We start from the raw sequence: 20,988 nt of genomic DNA, 5'->3' as shown, positions 1-20,988 counted from the left end.
CCAATGGACCGGACATATCCCCCGTCTGCAACCTGAGACTCTCCATTGTTAGATCGAACTTGACCGAGGTCACAAGGCAGAAGAGGATGACACCGATGATGATCAGGAGTGTCAGGAGAAACATGGGAAAGCCAAGGAATTCAAGTACGAGGTTGTCATTTTGAGGCCGAGAGTTGTCTTGGGATATTAGAAACCTCAGGGCCAGGCCAATGGTTGGGAGGAAGACATATCTCAAATCCACGAAAAAACGCATCCTCTCTTGATCGGCAGAAATTGTGTTATTGCATAGGTGCAGAGAGAAGACGGACTCCATCGAGTATTTATAGAGCATGTGGTGACGCAAGAGCGGTCTTTGAATCTTTGTTACGCTTAAAAGCTTTGGACCCTCGTACACTTTGCATCATTTTTTTGGTTTTTTTTTTTAATTTTTTTTCTTATTAAATATGTAGTATATAGATATTAATATACTATAGAATTTAATATATGGAGACTGCATATAGAATTTAATATAGAGAAATACTTTTTGCAGTCGGGAAATACAGTCGGCGTGCAGTCGTGGAGAAAAAAATGAATTAATACGGGACCTACATGAAAAAAAAAATTATTTTTATAACTTTTTTTTATTCATGTAGGTCCCCCTGAATATAAAATAATTTTTTTATAATTTTTTTTTATTCATTACGTACAGCCGACTGCACGCCGACTGCATTTCCTGACTGTATCTAACAAAGCCCTTTAATATATGGGGACTACAGATAGAATTTAATATATAGAATTTAATATATGAGGACTGATATGATTGTTTGTATGATTGTTTTTATGTAATTCCTATATAGTTAAGAGTATTTTTCTTTGTTAACAAAATGATAACAAATGGAATATGGTTCCAGTAAATTAGAATATTGATGAAATTAAGTCCACATTGAATTAGTTAAACACTTTTATATGAAATATTAGTTACAGTAAATCCATCTCACATTCTATATATGAAAAGAACTGTAGCTTCTTTAAACTAATATTTTATTATTTTTTATCCCACATTTGAGATTGTTTTATTATAGATATGAGATTTTAATGGATTATATATATGAGATTTTTATTTACATATGAGATTTCACCATCTATATATATATATATATATGAGATTATCATATTATAGATTATTGAATTGTGAAAATGAGAATGAAAATGACTATTGGAGGTTATTGAAGATAATAAAAATTAATTAAAGAAATATAAATAATAAAAAATAATTTTTTATTATTATTGAGAATGTAATAATTAATATAATGTAGATTTTAATTGTTAAATAATTAATTAAAAACCAAAAAGTTACATATTTTTTTCAGATTTTAATTGTTAAATAATTAATTAAAAACTAAAAAGTTATATATTTTGAAAATTTTAAAAAATTACATATTTTGAAAATTGAGACGAGGAAACAATGCGACTGCTCTGACGATATCCTCGACGGGAAAGTGCAGAAGTGTCCGCTTCACCCTCACCAAATTAACAATAAATGCTTGTTAGCGATATCAGGACAACGATCGGAAGGCTAGGATTATTAGCTTGTTTTAAAGATAAATGAAAATTTTATAAATTATACCGACAAAGTCTTTCTTTGGTGGAAGTCAAAATTTATTTCCTGTCCACCACTCATACGGTCCAACCATTCCGAAATCTCTCTAAATTGTGTCATCCTCACCTCTTTCCCTCCTACCCCACAACAATACACCACGCCATCATGAAGCTTTTAACTCCTTTAGAAGTTCCCAGGATTTCCCCCTTTTACTAGCTTTAGGTTCCCATAAAACCAAGCAGCCAATCCTCCTCCCCATTACTTCCCTAAACCCATGGGTTGATATGTCATTGAGAATAATTCAGCAACTCAACCTGATCTTTTATTTTCCATAAACCAATCAATCCACCACTCAACCCCCTAGGTTCAACAACCACACATCCCTCCATATTCAATTTTCTCTTAACACTAGTAGCCTTTTCAATACGCATTCTTATCTTTATTAAAAGAACAATCTCGAATCTCTTCTCCCTTACCATCAAGTAGAGAGAGGGACTAAACTGTCTGGAGGTTCTCAAGCCCCCAACAGTTTCAACTGAAAACTTTTATACAGGGCATTCAAATGGCACATGCATTCTATATACAGAGGCGCTTCATGCCGGTCGGGCTGTAAATTAGATAAAAACAACCCTCCATTCATGTAATGCCACGTAAGAAAAATCAGTGTTAGACAAATGGGGTCAACCACAGGGAATCATCAATTCGTTAACCCCATTTTCGTCTTTCCGTCTGCAAGCCCTTCTCCCCTTCTCGCATAGCACTTGTCTCGGACGCATCCCATCTCAGCACGACGCCGACTCTCACCCTCCTTTCTCTGCATCGTCGTTTGCCCTTTTGTTTTGTTTTGCTCCATCGTGTCCTGTACGACCAACGCAACCCCCTCATAAACACCTTAGCTGCGACAACCCCTCGCCGCCATCACACCGACCCAAGCACGACTGTCGCACGGTGAACAGCACCACCAAGTCGATTGGCCACCGTTTGGGCCCTTCGGTTCCTCCATCAAAACTCACGCCCAGCCGCGTCGCACTTCTCACGGCAATGCCACCGTGAACCTCCCCACCAGAGCAGCCCCAACAGTGAGAACCACCACCACCAGCCACTGATTTCCGCCTAACCACCCCTTAAGCAAGTTTTTTTTTTTTTTCCCATCTCTCTCTCGTTGCTTTTGAAGAAGAGAGTAATTTTCTGATTTTTTTTTTTTTTTGTGCATTTTCGCCCAGCCCCGTCGCACTTCTCACGGCAACGCCGCCATGAGTCTCACCACCAGAGCAACCCCAACGCTCTTTTCCCTCACGGTTATCGGTCTGGTTGTTGCCCACCCAAAAACCCATATCAGGTGAGATGCAGTCACACCATCATAAAGATGAAATGCATACGTGGCAGAAGTGTATTGGCGGGTTGATTTTAATGGGTTATCAGCCCAACCGGTCAGAAGGTTTTCTCTTCTATATAAACAAAGTTGACATTTTTTTTTTAAAGTTTTATGAGATTCCATTTCATCTATTTGTAAACGGATTTGGCAATAGGACATCTCCTGTTACAAAGATCAACGACCAATATTACATATCTCAGATCTACGAAAAAATGCATCCTCTCTCTGTTTTACAGGAACTGTGTTATTGCATAGGTGCATAGAGAAGAATGGTATTTAACTATCTATAGATTATAAGAACATATGAGCGGCCTTTATCATCTTTATTTAACTATCAATAAATGCTTTGCTAAACGATATATCACTATAATAAGTGGCATTTGCCTGGAATTTACAACATCAAAACTCAAAATTGTGCCTCCTGGTTTGTTTGAATTTACAATAATATGGGATTTCTTTATGGACGTAACTGATGGAAAGAGTGCTGATACATCTATAAAAAAAAAATTATATAAAATAATCTTACGAATTGGTATGATTTCATATGATCAATTATATCAAGTAATTTTATAATTCGTTAGATCTACTTTATAATAAAAATAATTTTATAATCTGACGAACTATATCATGCCATGTCAGTTTGTATAATTATTTTTATGTAATTCTTTTATGATTATAGTATTTTCCTTTATTAACAAAAAGATAACAAAGGGAATATGGTTCCACTTCCACAATCAATGAGTACTCGTTTATTCACGCATATATGGTTATAACAAAATCATATCCATAAGTAAATAATTAAGGCCCCGTTTGAAATCTGAACTATCTAATTTTAAGTTAAGTCTAAGTTATAACATCCAAATATTAAAATTCTCACATTACTAAATTCATCTCAACTCAAAGTCTCTTTCCACCTAAGACCTATAATTATGTTTAATTCAATATTTTTTTATACACGAGACCCAGAGTCTTTTTCAATTTTTTATAAATATATCTAAATTCATCTTAGCATCTTTCACCTAAATTCATCGAGCCAGTTTTCTTTATTCATTTTTAGGCTTGATACTTAAGAAAAAACACATCTTTAGATATTATCAAAAAAATTCATTTTATTATCTTAACTTATTATTATTTATAAAAAAAACTTAACTCATTGCAATTCAATTTAGCATTTAAACGGATCCTAATTATTATTAGAAGTGAAACCATGCAATTAGCTTCACTTGTCAAAGTTGTCACGTTAAGGGTCTCGAACAAAGTTTTGAAATCCGTTCCGGAGACCATTCCGGTTGAGCCACTGGAACGGAATATTTCGGTACCGGTACGTTTCGGTGTACCGTTTCGGGATTAATTATATATTATATATAAATATTTATATGTATATATAAACTAACAATTAATAAAATAAATACATATATGTAAGTGTGTGATATGTATATGTGTATACATATAGAAGAATTAAAGATTTATAAAATGAATATATATTGAAAAAATTCACAAACTTGAGTTAAGACACAAAAATAAAGGAAAAAAATTAAAGAATAGAAAAATTATTAAAAGTAACAATACTTCTAATGCACGGAAAGGGGTATTTGAATTCTTAATGTACAATTTTATTCATTATTTTTTAACTTATTTAAAAGTTTTTTTTTTTTTTTTTTTCGGACCGGAATTACTATTCCGGCCGGAATACCGGAATTCCGGCCGGAATTGACCGGAACGGCCGGAATTTGACCGGAATGGCCGGAATTTGCCCGGAACGGAACAGATACCTATCCCATTCCGGTCACTGTTCCGGCACGAAAAATTCCGGCCATTCCGGCCGGAACGGAACGAATTTTAAAACTTTGGTCTCGAAGATGTTAAGGTGGGTCGTGTCTTCGAAGAAAAGTCTGATCGGAATAGTAATAATAATAATAATAATAAAATCTGTGGTTTTAAGGCATTGGATCCCTGGCCAGAAGGACTTTGACCCCAAAAGTTTGGACACGTTCTAAGTTCTGACGCCAAATTCGAAGGGAGGACAGAAAATAGAAAAATATAATATTAAATTTTTCTGCTCGTTCGCCTTCCTCCCCGCTTCCCTCGTACCTACTACACAACCGCCCGCCCGCCTCCCCCCTCCCCCCTCTCCTCTCTCCTCTCTCTCTCTCTCTCTCTCTCCACAACAGATTAACTTATGTCAGAAATCAATCAATTATCAAAGACGGATCGTAATATTTCCCATATGTTTCCAAAAAGAAAAAATCTCTGCTTTTCTTAAATAATGATAGATATAATTTTAATGTGCACTCTTTTTTAATAAAAAATTAAAAAAAGAAAAGAAAAAGTAAAATTAATTATTAAAAAATAATTTTTTTAGATAGATTTTAGATTTAGAAAAATGCTATTTCACCCTAATAGTGCTTCCGATGATTTCTCCCAAATCTTTATTTTTTTTATTTAATGATTAAGAAAATATTTTTTAATGATGTTATGAATTTTTATATTTTTTAAAAAATATTTAATAATATAAAAAAGTGAATGAAAAAAATTTTAAAAATTTTTTTTGCCATGTTCGGTGACTTCTCGGGCTATATCTTCAGATGATGTAGATGTGCTCTTTAGATTTATCCACATTTTTAAAAGAAGTGTTTAAGACTTACATATCTAAAACTATAAATATATTTTAATTAAATAAAAAAATCCATATTTTATCATTTAATTTTTCTAGCATTCATATGAGTATGAAAAAGTTAAAGATATGTTTATTTCTATCATATTATTTCAAAATTAATATTTCATAAGCAAAATCCAACAAAAAGAAAAAGGAACCTATTTTATATAAAGAATGGGTTTGAATCAATCAAATGAACTAGTTCAATAAATTGGTCTGCATCTTTTGAATCCATGGGTTTAATATAATAATATTATTTCGTTATCTTTATCTAATTTACTCGTTATAGGCATTGAAACTCAACACCTAGCCACCAAACTCAACGCACCAGGACCATTAAAGAAGTATTGGTTGCGGAAAAAGCTGGCACATACAGGTAGAAACTAGTTTTTGAGACCGTCGGCAAACAATGCAGAAGCATATAATACAAACGTCTTAAAATGCCCATACTAACTCAGGTTTCATCCTACGTACATACCCTATAATGGTGTTTACAGTTCTGTTCATCTTCCTATTTCCTACTGCCCAAGCAATATTAACCTGAAATCTACTTTATATATGAAAATAATAATAATAGGATTATTATCCTATTACTATCCTTTTTTATTTTTTTTATTTAATAATTAAGGAAGTGGCTATTAATAAAGTTATATATATATTTTTAATTTTTTCTTAATGATTAGAGATGTTGAAAAAAGACCCAAAAGAAAATTATAAAAAAACAAAAATTTCAAATCTACTATAAAGTAGTAGAGAGATAATAAGAGAGTAATAAATGTATTATTACCTTATCTAAAACTAACAACTGCCAATCTATTTGGGATAAGTAACTACTACAAACAACAATACTGATACATGATCATTCAACCCTCTTCATCATAATTTTCTTCATCCTCATTTATTTTTCTACTTAAGTTGGTGAGTTGAATAAGATCAATGGCCATTTTTTCCATGTCAGATAAGGACCAGCCAGAATATGTAAAATGTGTCGTTTCCAAAACGGGCTAAACAAACAATTCTTCTACCGACAGTTAGGATGCGTAAGCTAATGAAATCGGCTACCTTTTTTTAAGGTATTAAGGTATAATCTGAATAGTAAGGTATAATCTGAATAGTAATAAAAAAGTAAGTAAAAAATAATAATATAATATTAAATAGTATTAAAAAATAATAAATAGTAATAAAAAATAGATAAATAATAATAATAAAATAATAAATAATAATAAAATATATTAAAAAGTGTTAAGGTATTTTCAACACTCAAACACTCAGAGTAGGAAATAGGAATACGAAGTATCTTTTTTATTATGTATGCACTTACATCCTTAAGTTTGACAATAAGATAAAACGTAAAATTTTCATCTCATTTTATTTTATTATTATAATTTTTTTTAATTTTTATATAAAATATAATAAATAATTTAAATTTTAAAATAATAATAATATTAAAAAATAATATTTTAAACTTTTATCTAAAATAAAAAATTCTCATCCAACGTTACTTGGGAAATACAAAATTACAGTGTCTAAATTTGGAGGTATTCACGCGGTTTTATTCCAATCAGACTCTTCGAACACAACCAACAAGTCAACTACGCCCTCGGGCCTCCCCCATCCGGCCCCATCGAAGACTTTTTACTTTGGGTTTCAACGACTGACCTTGGTATGTATACATTGTATAGCCAACGCTCCTTTATTTTTTTATTTTTATTTTTTTATTTTTTAAAATGAATAATTTTACTTATTATCTTGATACGTACAATAATTTTACTTATAATTCAACAAAATAAGATGGACTCGTTGGTGGGGCTAGACTATTCTTGATTGATTGTAGGGATGTAAGAATAAACCGACAAATCAGAAAATCAACCTGGACCGATTAGTTCGGTCCGATTTTCAACCGATTCGGTTTAGAATCGGTTATTTCATTTTAAAAACCGGTCAAATCTAGTCCGGAATTGATTTTATATTTTATTAATTTTTAATATTATATATAATATATTTTATATATAATATATATAATTATGTATGAAATGATATATTATAATTTATAACATAACATTTTAATCTTAAACATGAATATTTATTTGATCATATGCTTTAAATATAAAATATATATTAAATACATTTTACTACGTAATAAATTCTCTATATTTCTTTTGATAAATACATTAGTTATACTAATATACTTAATATATTAAAACCGGAAAATCGGATCGGACCGGACCGGAACCGGTAAAACCGGACATACAGGTGCTTAATCAATTTTTAAAAATATAAAAGCGGTACGTACCGGTTCGATCTTAGATTTTATCTAAAAGTGGATTGAACCAGACTAATTACATCCCTAATTGATTGTCTTAATTACTTTTATTGACAATATTACTGCTATAAAGAAGACATAAATGTCATTGTCTGAGTTTATCCACAAGCACATGCACAAAATATGCTATTTCAAGTTGAGTGATAGTCGCACAAATAAGATTACATTTGAGTAGTAAGGTGATGTCAGATATTTTGTGAATATTAATTAAAAATTAATGAAAAAAATAAATAAAATAAAATATTAAATAGTAGTGAATAGTAGTACAAAATAGTAAAATGTGAACATTAATAATGAAAATAATAAATAGTAATAGTGTTAATGTTTTGTTTCACATGCCTTTAGGCCTGGTTTCAGCAACTCGAATCTTTTGAGTTGGGCCCCCGACAGTAGTCCGGTGCTGCTGTATGGTGTCGGTGTATGCATCCATGGTGGTGAACTGTATTTTAATGCAGATAAAATAAAGAGAAATGACACACAGATTTATGTGGTTCGACACTATGCCTTCATCCATGGGAGCTTGAGGAGGGAAAAATTTACTATAATAAACTTGTTTACAGTCTATCATAGCCTCTTATCATCACTATACAATGAAGATATCAGCTCTTTCCTCTAGTTTTTCTCCTCTCACTAGAGCTTTTCCCTGGTTGAGTTGAAGAAGATGAAGTCTTTCAAACTGTCGCCAAAAGTCCCTGAATCCGTAGATCTCCTCCCTTTTATCTCCTCTCCCTTTATTTTAAGTCACTTCTCTCCTGACATGTTATACATTGCTTTATGTTAAATCATCGATTTTTCCTCTACTTACATTGCACTCCTGCCCTTGTCCTCTCTCTCTCTCTCTCTCTCTCTCTCTCTCTCTCTCATTAATCTCTTTCTCCTAGTGGGTCCCCCCAATGGATTGGGCCTGAGAAATCCCATGGGTCGGGGGAAAATTCCCTCATAGTTATCCTACTAATTCCTATCAGACCTTTTCGATGGGAATTTTATTAGCCTGTTTTTCATTTGTTTCGTCTCATTCTGTCGAGCTATTAGTATTCCCACTTGTCAATCTTTAGGTGGGGTTCTATCCAGCCAAGCCTTCTTGTTGTCTCTTTATTCTTCTAATTTCCTTTAACCTTCATTTCCTTTCCCATTTCCCTTAGTTGTGTTCCATCAGTTCTTGTTGTTCTTATTTCCTTAGCTTCGTTCCTTTTGCTCCTACTACTTGAACCTGCCGACCCCTTATTTCCTTAGCTTTCTTTTTGCTTTGCTCCTTCCTACATTGTTAGTGTTAGTTTTTGTTTGTGGAGATTCATTTGGTAGAGGTTCAATTGATGGAGATTCCACTTATGAAGATTTTGTTGATGGAGATTCTGTTAATTATTTTTAACCAAAAAAGAAGATATGTCCTTTTCTTCCAACTATGTTTATTACTAGGAAGAATCTTTGTAAAATAGTGTATCTTACACCTTGCTTTTAACATTGTTTTATAAAAATGTCATTCATTTTTCATTAGATTTTGAGATAAATTATGTGTTTTTTTTTACTAGGCGAGTGTTTTATCCAAAACTGGTAAACCATTATGTCTTTGTTTTTAACCAAGGAGTATTTTTCTATATATATATATATATATACATATAAATGAGTGTTTTATGATTTTCTCCAAAATTAAGCCACATTTATTTTTACAAATGAGATGAGTTGAGATTAAAGTAAAAAATTGAATAAAGTATTGTTAGAATATATGTTTTTAATATTATTTTTGTTTTAAGAATTGTAAAAATTGAATTGTTTTTTCTTTCATGAAAATTTAGAAAAATTATAATGATTAAATAAAATGAGTTGAAAATGACTGTGAAAACAAACGAAAAGTTAGAGACAGAAGAAATTTTCTCAAACCCTTTATAAAAATAAAATAAAAAATTAAGTACTAAGTTTACAAAAGAATTTCACAAAAACAAAAAATATAATCATTAAAAATAATCATTGAAAGTGAATGAATCATATACCATAGGCCATGAAGCTCTTGGTAAAATATAGGGGTTTTCATTTGTTAAGAAATGTATAAAGTTAATTCGTGTCATGTCAAAATTATGGAGGTGGTGCGTCCAAAAATAAAGAACCCGCATGAGCTTTCCATAATTGTAAGTGTATTTTAGTTAATTCCTTTTAGTAGCTTTGTATAGACTGATTGATGTTTACTTCGGGTCAGTAAATTTTGATGCTTTCCAATTTTGAATCTTTTTATTTTATTTATAAATGATATTTACAGATATGAGTATACAAGAGTTATATAATTATTTAAAAATAAATAAATATAAATTTTATATAAAAAAATTAATTTTTTAATAATAAATCTAACTCTTTTTTAAAATAATAATATTATATTTACAGACTTTATAACCGTATAACATTACTTTTTACTTATATTTGGAGTCTAATATACAATCTCTAAAACTAACATATTTGGGTAAAAAAATATTTTTGAGATAATATCTACTTATATTTGTGAAAGTGGTGAAATATGGAAAAATATTTGAATGAATCTTTTTTGGTATTTGAGGAACTAAGAGGATTCTTATACGTCTAGAAAGAGAACTTTCTGTGAGTTTTTTTGAGCTTTGTGAAAGTGATTTTGATCTCCCGTTGCATTTTCTTCCTTTTTCTTTTGATCATGGAAAACGAAGCTCATAACTAATCATCTTTAAAGATGAAAAAGTTCTTTTTTTCTTTGTACGCACGCACGCACGCAACACACCCATTTGTAAACGCATATATGGGATCATTGATTGGGTGGGTATTCTCTGTTCTTTCTTGCGCGCGGTGATTGAAAGCGGCGAAGTTACCACAGCTCATGGAGGTCGTACCTGTGGAGAACGATGAATCGAACAACTTCAAAAAGCTGTTCTCATTCTATTCCAGCTAGCTACCGAACCGAGTGGTAGGTTTCTTGCCCACTTCGGCCTCTAATTTTCTCGGGAAAATCTCATATCTCTGAGGCCAAGCAACTCGTGCCTGGTTCCGGAGGCGCAAAGAATGTCTTCCCCTCCCTTTGCCTTCTGACTTGCTAGACTCTTATTTGTATGCTATCTGTTCATTATTTTTCCCACTTGTTTTACATTTATGTTTTGCACATATCTTGTTTGGTTGCCAAGAAGTGGATGAAAAGTATTTCGGAGTTGGCATTTTATCCTGTTTCCAGGGGTAATGAAAAACTCTACTAAATTGAGTTCAATACTTCTCGCTATATACGCTTCCTTTTCGTAAAGTTCTTGTTTTGAATTTTCTTTTACGGTTAATTGCTGTAAGTGTTCATTCTCTGTCAATTTTGTGTCAGGTTTTAATAATTGAATTGTTGTACCCTTTCAGTGGTTGTATGTATTTAACTCATGCTTAAACTTCTGTGTTAAGAATGATTATGTAAGGTACTGATGGGTTTCAATTTTAATCGTCAGCGCCTTCGAGATTTCTTTTCTTCCAGTGTGTGATGAGTGTTCTATGTGCCCTTTGTTTCTTCCTTTTTTTTTTTTTTTTTATATATATATATAAAAAAAGAAGAAATAGTTGGAATTTTTATTTTGATTCCTATGAAATGCTGAACTGTCTTTACGTGGGTGGCATTTTGACTGAAGGTAAAATTTGTGAAACTGTTGTCTTTAGCTCTTCAACAATGTGATATAACTTATTTACTCAGAAAATGGATTCGCTTGCTTACAAAGCATGCCACGTTTGATAAAAATAATTTTTCTTTTTGGGAAAAAAATTAAACTATTGGTTAAATTTTTTGAGGAAGCCATCTAGAGTTTATGGTGTTTAGGAAGATATTTTAGAGCATGCGCTTTTCAGTTTGCATAACGTCCATAAGAATTTGCAGTTTTGGCAATCTAGGGAGATTAGTAAATTATATATGTATCCCAACTGATAGTGTAGGTTACCCATGAACTTTTAAGTAGTGTTATCTAATTTTTCCTCATTTTTGATATGAGTTTATTTCAGGGATCAAATGCTCGTAAAATGTACTTTATGATCTTTGAGAGATGGCCACGGGCTTATATTCATGGAACAGTTAAGTTGAAATGTTACGTGTTGCTGAGGGTTCTTCCGTGCAGCATCTGTGCTGGTCTGCAGCATCTCACATATCTGAGAGAATAAAAATCTTAAGTTGCTTATGATCTGAGCTTGCTATATATATTCTTGGCTCAGGTTTGCTTAACCTCATTCTTGGTTTCATTTCAGGCATCCAAAGAGTATTGGGTTTTCCATTTGTTTGTAAGTAATATAAATTCTCAATCAACACAAAAGATGCAGCCTAGTTTGCAAGATGTATAACAAGAGAGTCACTAATGTAGGATTAAAAGCAGATAAAGGAAAGTCATGAAATTGGGCCATCTTGAGATAGGATTTTTGCCTTTAAGCCAGATATTTTTTTGAACAATTTTTTCTTTTATCTATCTGAATGATGACGTTTTAGACTTGCAGAAAAAACATGGGGAGTCCTAGATGTTCCCTGTCTGAGCCAAGTTGTGGAGGTTAAGACTTGCTCTTATCTCTCTTTTCTGATCCTGGGGTGCATTCTTGCTAAAAGAAGTTGCTGACTTCCTTTCCTTTAAGGCTTGGCCCGACCAGGAGCAGCATGTTTGTAAACATTCTTTGAGGGTTTCCGCTTCAGCTCTGTTTTCCCTGCTAAAATGAATTAAATCATCTGCAAAGAGTAAAGTAGAGTTAGGAGAAGCTGACTGACTGATTTTGATTCCATGAATGGAATGGTTTCTCTTGTCTTAGGATCAGCCTGGATGGAACTTCAGTGCCCAGAATGAAGAGGAATGGGGATAGTGGATCTCCCTGTTGCAAACCTCCAGTAGGTTAGAGGCTGTCTGAGGAAAACATATATTTTAAAGTAATAAAGTTTTGAGCTGCTTGAGAGGCTGTTCACAATCCTCAAAACTCCTATTGTTTCTTGCTCTCGAAATTCACTATCCTTGTTGTTGCACACCCTTGTGATCGATCTAGTTATTGGCCTTTGGGCAGGGAATGAAAGGGGATCCTTTTTCCTCTCATTCCCTATGGTGGAGAGAATTAGGGTGAAAAAGGGAAGGTAATCGGTAGGTTTTGGAGGAAACCTAGGCCTCAAAACACCTAGTGTCAAGGATAAAACTTACTGCTTTTTATGTGATAGCATGTAATCTTATATAGAATACTGCTGGCTTAACGAAATGATAACTACAAAGAATAATTCTCAAGTACTAGTGTTTATCCGAAAGGATAAAAATACATGTAAAATTAAAAGAACTTAAAGATAAATGATTGCAATAACGACTTCTAAAATAAAATACTTCTAGCCAGGACTTATTCCCAACCACGTGATCTTTCTACTGCCATGTGAAATGTCCCATGCAGATTCTCGGTTCCACACTTCTCTGTCACCTTTCCAACACTAGGCCACATTCATGTATTGAGAATATGAATTAACCCACGTAGAGTGGGTAGGCTAATAAGGTAGTCACGAGTGCTACATTCTATGTTGGCTACTTACTAGGTGAAACTCTGGTTTTATAAGTGACCAAGGAAGTTTTAAGTTAACATGAGAATTGTGTACTATCGCTTCTCAGCTTTGCATAGATTCATTGCATCCGAGTTCCTTTCTATAGTTGACTCAATACAGAGAAAGTCTAGTTTGTGACATCTTTCCTACTGCTGAATTTCAGTGGACTGTCATTTCTGTTCCTCTTCTCTGAACTGGTCTTATATGTCTTTTAGGTTCTGCTTGTGGAAAACCTTTTCTGTTTCACTATTGGTCTGAGTTGGAAAGACTTCCCCTTGATTTCATTAATTAATTTTATGGTAGCAGTAAACCCATATGCTAGCGAATTTAAGAAAGGATTACATCAATCTGAATCTACAGAACTTTTAGATGGTTTAAAAGTAGCAATTCTTTGTTGTAGACTTGACCTGGATTTGGTACAATCCAGGAACTCTGCTAAATTATACTGTGTGTGCACTTCACAAACGATGTTCTTTGGTAAGAGAGAAGGGGGAGGTTATTATGGGCTTTATCGCTGCAGATTTCATAAAAGGCTTGGTTCCTCCATTCTTGAGCAAAGTTGAGGGGCAGTGATAATTTCTTAGTATTGTCGAAGCCATTCTTATTTCACTTTGATACAAAAAGCACCTACTTCATCTTTTGTTCCAGGAAAGGAAAAATGCACATGGTTGCCTAGGGATGGGTTCTAGTTTGTGATATGTAGGGAGTTGAGGGGCAGGGATAATTTCTTAGTCTTGTCGAAGCCATTCTTATTTCACTTTGATACAAAAAGCATCTACTTCATCTTTTGTTCCAGGAAAGGAAAAATGCACATGGTTGCCTAGGGAGTCACGAGTGCTAAATTCTATGTCGGCTACTTCATCCTGATCAAAGTCTTCATCGCCTTGCAGTTGTGGAACCCCACACGGAAGTAAATCTCAACCACCCACTTCCCCGCCCCCCCCCCCCCCCCCCCCCCCCCCCCCCCCCCCCCCCCCCCCCCCCGGTGGGGATCACTGCTCTCTCCCCTCCTTTTTTTCTTCCACGTATGCACAAGTATGACATACAAGTTCGGAACTGGCATTAACGACGTTTATGCTAAAGTATATCATGTTATATGTGAATAAAAATAAAATAGTTTATAAATAGTAATGAAGTTGTATTACAGTTATGTTTCCAAATAGGCCCTGAATCTGATAACTAGTCAGTTCTATGAATTGGGCAGTATTAATGAAAAAAATATATATCAAGTAAATTAATATAATTTATTTTTGCAAATGCATCTAATTTATCTTTTTAATAAGAATATAACTTATGTATTTAACCTCAAGTGTTTTAATTATTTTTACTGACAATATTTCTGTTTATATTAAACAGATAGATCCTCTAAAGATATAAGGAATGCCAAAAAAACTACATATTTTATTTTTCCATTTTTTTAACCTAAAGTTAATGTTTAGCTCTATCATATGATAACCGATTGAATCGGTTCAATAAGCAATTTTAAAAATACTTTAAAAAAAATGAGCAATTTAAAAAATAAATTAAAATCGGTTCAGCTTTTAACCAATTTAAATTGAATAATCTGACTCGTGCCATCTTTTCCAGCCATCAAATAATTTCGTTATCTTTTCTCTTAACCAACTTTTTAAGGTATCCATCCACTCGCTTTGCAGCTTTAGCCATTGAAAGTTGAAACGCGCGCAACATCCAACCACCAGATTCTCCACACCAAGAACATTAAGAAGTATTGTTTGCTGAAACATGTAAAATCTGCCAATATTGCTACAGAAAGAAACTATTTTTTGAGACTGTCGGTAAACAATACAGAAGCATATAATACAAACGTCTAAAAAGATGCCCAAAATAAACTACGGTTTCATCCTACCCTACATTAATGGTGTTTGCAGTTTTGTTCATCTTCCTATTTCCTACTCCCTAACCCTCTGTCAGAGAACTATTAACCTGAACTCTACTTTTATATATGATAAGAACAAATGCCAACCTATTTGGGGTAAGTAACTACAAACACCAGTTTTGCTGAGAAAAAAAAAAAAAAAACTACAAACACCAGTGACACGCGTTCATTCAACCCTCTTCCTCATCTTCCTCATCCTCGTCTATTCTTCTACTAATATTGGCGAGTTGAATAGGATCAATGGCCATCTTTTCCATGTCAGATAAGGACCAGCTAGGTTATTCAACATGTTTCATTTCCGGAACGGGCTCAGCAGATGAACTGTCGGAGCCAACAGCTACAGTTGCCTAGTCCCCATTCTCATCCAAGACCACATTCAAGGCAAAATTTTGAATTGGTGCGTGCATCTTCACCTTTACCAGCTAGAATTTGTTCCTTCAAGTCCTTGGTCTCTGCCCTATTACTGAGCCTCTCAAGGCCTTGATTGTGCTTGGAAATTTCAGAAGCATCTTCAAACTTCTCAGAGTGAGCAGCCACCTCCCTCTCAACTGTTCGACTACCTAGCCCACGATCTCTACCTCTGCCCCTACCCTTCCTCCGCCACTGCTGGTTGTGTGGCCAGCCTCCTGCAATAAAGGAAATAATCATCAAAAAATCTTCTATATCAAAACAGAAGTTGATTACATATTGTCTTGAAAGGAATCTTAGAAGTTATATGCATGGGTATTGGGTTACATACATGGGTATTGGGTTATAATACATATCAAAACAAATTTAAAAAAAAAAATCATCCAGTCATATCGTTTGTTTACCAATTCAAAGTTCCAAAACATATGTTCCACAGCTACTTGTGAAGTTTAGGGGAAAAAAAAAGATTCTACACCATCAAACATCCAAATCGAAGCTCGCCTGAACACCATAACAAATGAAACATGCATACTTCATGTAACAAAGATAGAATAAGAAGATGTTGAAGAACTCCTTAAATACCAAGAACAAGTTTGACAGAGTGTTAACAAAAGTGATAATGATAAATGGAGTACTAGAGTGTTGTGAAGCATATCTTACCATTTTGCTTCTCTTGGACTCATCATCACTTTCATTTTCATCATCGTCACTAACTTTCCTGATGAATCAAAGTACTAAATATCCATCATAAAATACCTCATTTTTCTTCACTATCCTAAAGTCACAAAACAACATTTTTCCAAACCTTCTTTTGGCAGCAGAATGATCTTCCCCAGCAGCATCAGAACCACCTAGATCAGGAACCTTGCTGACGATATCCCCTAGAAAATCAAAAACATTAAATGTACATTATGCTTCCTGTAAATACATCAATCATATTAGAGCAGCTAAGATTTACCATCTAAAAAAAGTAACAAACAGTACAATCTTTCACCAAACCAAGAATGAACCCTACATCCTAACGTGTATGTCATACTTATGCATACATGGAAGAAAAAAGGAGGTAAGAGAGTTGACATATCTAAAAGGGAGAAGCTAGGGACTAGATGCGGTGAATAAGGGAGTTTTACATCCTCCAATCACATTTTGACATGTATGCATTTCAAGAGAGGAAGAGTGGAATCCCACACAAGGAAAAAAAGTGCTAAGAGTTGAACAAATTACTCAGACTAGAAGAGGCACAGCCATGGAAATCTTCCCAACATCCTCATCAGCTTGCATAAACTTCTTAATACGAGCCTGTAAAAAAATTATATTAAACCAGATAAAATAATCAGGTACAAAAATCCACCGGATTGAAGGAATGCCAATGCGTAACACAATCCACGGACACAGCACATACTCAATTACCGAAGCATCAAAAATGAAGAAAAATAAGGCATAAACTTCATAAAAAGTGAAACAGTAAAGCAATCACGAGTATAATATATTAGAGGACCAAGTCCAAGGCCACGTGTCAGCAAAAAGTGGCATGATCAAACTAAACAAATAGAGTAAATCTGCAACGATAAAGCCCATAATAACCTCCCTCTTCTCTCTTAAGAAAAATAAGGGACTAAAACAGAATATCGTTTGTAAAGTGCACACACAAATATAAATTAGTAGAGTTCCTGGATTGTACCAAATCCATGTCAAGTCTACAACATAGAATTGCTACTTTTAAACAGTCTAAAAGTTCTACAGATTCAGATTTATGTAATCCTTGATTAAATTCGCCTGCATGTGGGTAAAATTAATTAATGAAATCAAGTGGAAGTCTTTCTAACTCAGACCAATAGTGAAACAGAGAATATTTTCCACAAGCAGAACCTAAAAGACATATAAGGCCAGTTCGGAGAAGAGGAATAGAAATGACAGTCCACTGAAATTCCATACAAAAGATATCACAAACTAGACTTTCTTTGTATTAAGTCAACTATAGAAAAGAACTCGGATGCAATCAATCTATGCAGAGTGGAGAAGCGATAATACACAGTTCTCACGTTAGTCCAGAAACTTCTCATGTTGGCATGCTGTAAGAACCTAAAAATCCGTAAATATGTCATGTTCATCAAATCAAGAACAAATGCAATGCTTGGAAGCTAATAATCTAATGTATCTATCTCATTAACAAAGACAAATTTAAAACAAAGATAATTTAAAAAAATGGTGCATTTGTAGAAAAAACCGTGTATTTATAAAAACATACATTTCTCTTCCTTTCCCAAAATCAAAAGGGTGATTGGGCTCTGGTGAGCACAAATGAGAAGCCAGCTCCAAAACAGTATTGAGAAAAGATCATTTTTCAGTTTGATGTAATTTGAGTGGTATATGCGATGGCTCATTATTTGGAGACGGAAAAAATCAACTACATTTATACCCTCAGACAAAAATGACGTGTGTTTGGGATATTTTTCATAGAGGTTTTTTATTTTTATTTATTTATTTATTTTATGGTAATGTTTTAGGGAGAATGCCCATAATACCAGCCAAAAAGAATTCTGGACACAAAAAATGGCTTGCTAATCCAACAATACTCTTCTAAATACGAAGAATAATGAATAATATACTCTAGCTGGAATTTTTTCACTTCTAAGCTTGACCTTAAATTTAATGTTTTCTTTCTTTTGATGGGTAATCAAGCAGTTTTGTTCATAAGAAAAGAAGGTATAGCCCAAGTACACAGGACTGAATTTACTGTTTTTTTAAATGAATTTAATGTTTTTTTTCAATATTTTTATCTACCAACAAAAGAATATTCATTTATGGTAAACGTACCATAAAATATACATGACATATCATACCACATGCTACCACCTACCACTGGATGATAGCCTATCATCCAATACCCCAAACTAACCCTGGGCAATCTAAGAAAAAGACATTGTGGGGATGATTGGTGTGGTCTTGTAACAACCCAGCCACATATTGGAAATACAAATAGCCCTCATAGTGGAGATAGCTTATAAAGTTAGTTGGGTGTGACGTCCCACATTGGTTATTTACGAAGTGAACAGGGCTATATACGTGATTTTAGAAACACTTCAAATTGAGTAGTGGGCTTTTGGGGGGGTATAATGCAGATATGGCCAGTGCGGCAAAAGCACAGTGGGCCCATAACACAAAGGTTCCAAATCAAAACATGACTTTGATGCCAATATGCAGGGACCTGCCATAAGCACGAGCCACATTCACGCTATAACCCCAAGAAGACTAGTCAATTTAAAACTTCCTTAGTCACTTATAAAACCCAGTTTCAGCTAGTAAGTAGCCAACATAGAATTTAGCACTCATGACTACCTTACTAGCCTACCCACTCTACATGGGTTATTCATATTCTCAATCTATGACCTTAGGTGTAAAACAAATTTGCAAGAGTGGGGAGTTTTTTGACCATCTATTACTCCATCACGAGGTGCCTAATGCGTTGTAGAGTGACTTCTTCAGACGTGGTTATCTTTGATTGCGTCATACCCAAAAGAGTTGTGGGCCTTTTTTTTATTCACATAGGGGTTAAAAGGAAGCCCACAAATTACAGTAGTGTGGAAGGTTGTTCCTACTAGCCTAGTGTTGGGAAGGTGACAGAGAAGTGAGGAACTGAGAATCTGCATGGAACATTTCATGCGGCAGAAGAAAGATCATGTGGTTAATTAGTAGTTATTACTTCTAAAAAAGTGGAAAACCCAATACTCTTTGAATGCTCGAAATGAAACCAAGAATGAGGTTAAGTAAACCTGAGCCAAGAATATAGCAAGCTCAGATCGTAATGGGCACAAGTCTTTTATTCTCTCAGATATATGAGATGCTGCAGAATGGCACAGATGCTGCATGGAAGAAACCTCGGCAACAAATACGCGTATCAACTTAACTGTTCCATGAATAAAAGCCTGTGGCACTTCTCAAAGATCATAAAGTACCTTTTATGAGCATTTGATCCCTGAAATAAACTCAAAGAAAGAATGCAGACAAATTAGATGACACTACTTAAAAGTTTATGGGTAACCTACACTATCTGTTGAAATAGATCAGATTGACAAAACTGCAAATTCTTCTGGACATTATGCAAATTGAAAAGCGCGTGCTCTAAAATAAATTCCAAAACATCATAAACTCTAGATGGCTTCTTCAAAACCCCGGTGTGCAGAACATTTAACCAACAGTTTAATTTCTTGCCAAAAAAACAAACTTATTTTTATCAAACGTAGCATGCTTTGTAAGCAAACGAATCCATTTTCTAAGTAAATTAGTTATATGACATTGTTGAAGAGTTAAAGACAACAGTTTCACAAACTTTACCTTCAGTCAAAATGCTGCCCCACTCAAAGACATTTCAGCATTTCATAGGAATCAAAATAAAAATCCCAAATTTTTTTTTCCTTATTTAGAAAAAGGCACATAGAACACTCATCACGCACAGGAGGAAATCTCGAAGGAACTGACTATTAAAAACGAAACCCATCAGTACCTTACATAATCATTCCTAACCCAACCCAGAAGTTTAAACATGAGTTAAATACATAAAACCACTCAAAAGTGTACAACAATTCAATTATTAAAATCTGACACAAAACTGACAGAGAGTGGACACTTAAATTCAATGTAAAAGAAGATTCAAAATAAGAACTTTACGAGAAGGCAGCGTATATAGCGAGAAGTACTGAACCCAATTTAGTAGAATCCTTACCCCTGGAAAGAAGTTAAAATGCCAACTCCGAAATACTTTTCTCCCACTTTGTCGGCAACCAAACAAGACATGCAAAAAACAAATATAAAACAAGTGGGAATAATAATGAAGAGGTAGCATACATATGAGCCTAGAGAGTCAGATGGCAACGGGAGGGGAAGCCATTCTCTGCGCGCCCTGAACCGGGCGCGAGCTGCTAGGCTACAGAGATATGAGATTTTCCCGAGAAAATTAGAGGCCGAATTGGGCAAGAAATCGACCACTCGGTTCCATAGATAACTGGAATAGAATGAAAACAGCGTTTTGAAGTTCTTCCATTCATCATTCCCCCACAAGTACGACGTCTATGAGCTTTGGTAACTTCGCCGCTTTGAATCACTGCGCGCAAGGAAGAATAGTCAATAGAGAAGACCCATTATTTGTGCGTTCGAACCAAAAAGCTAAAAAAATAAAAAACTTGCTACGTCCGCAGAAATTTTTTACAGAAAAGTTTTATCGATCACTTC

General features: G+C 34.0%; 1 protein-coding gene across 10 annotated transcripts in view; it reads right to left on the bottom strand.

Annotated features, from left to right (window-relative positions):
* LOC122294478 overlaps positions 1 to 20,114 on the bottom strand; it is a 99,074-nt gene extending 78,960 nt beyond the window's left edge. Inside the window, exons 1-6 of one of the 10 annotated variants that reach the window (XR_006237633.1) lie at positions 18,620 to 19,299; positions 16,986 to 17,058; positions 16,565 to 16,640; positions 16,420 to 16,477; positions 16,164 to 16,290; positions 15,184 to 15,977 (exon numbers count right to left, since the gene is read on the bottom strand). Coding sequence is in view for 3 of the 10 variants with exons in the window: in XM_043103248.1 (XP_042959182.1) it covers positions 15,912 to 15,977; positions 16,420 to 16,477; positions 16,565 to 16,640; positions 16,986 to 17,058; positions 18,620 to 18,640 (294 nt within the window). In the remaining 7 variants the exon portion in view is untranslated. Of the gene's footprint in view, positions 1 to 15,183; positions 15,978 to 16,163; positions 16,291 to 16,419; positions 16,478 to 16,564; positions 16,641 to 16,983; positions 17,336 to 18,619; positions 19,300 to 19,715; positions 19,736 to 20,094 lie in introns of those variants that run through there. The other 9 variants (XR_006237635.1, XR_006237632.1, XM_043103248.1 and 6 more) reach the window with 9 other exon arrangements.
* Positions 20,115 to 20,988: the final 874 nt, after the last annotated feature.

The sequence above is a fragment of the Carya illinoinensis genome, chromosome 14, assembly GCF_018687715.1.
Source record: "Carya illinoinensis cultivar Pawnee chromosome 14, C.illinoinensisPawnee_v1, whole genome shotgun sequence".
Classification (NCBI taxonomy): Eukaryota; Viridiplantae; Streptophyta; class Magnoliopsida; order Fagales; family Juglandaceae; genus Carya; species Carya illinoinensis.
Note: the sequence above shows the minus strand (reverse complement) of the source record. Positions and strands in the feature narration are given on the sequence as shown.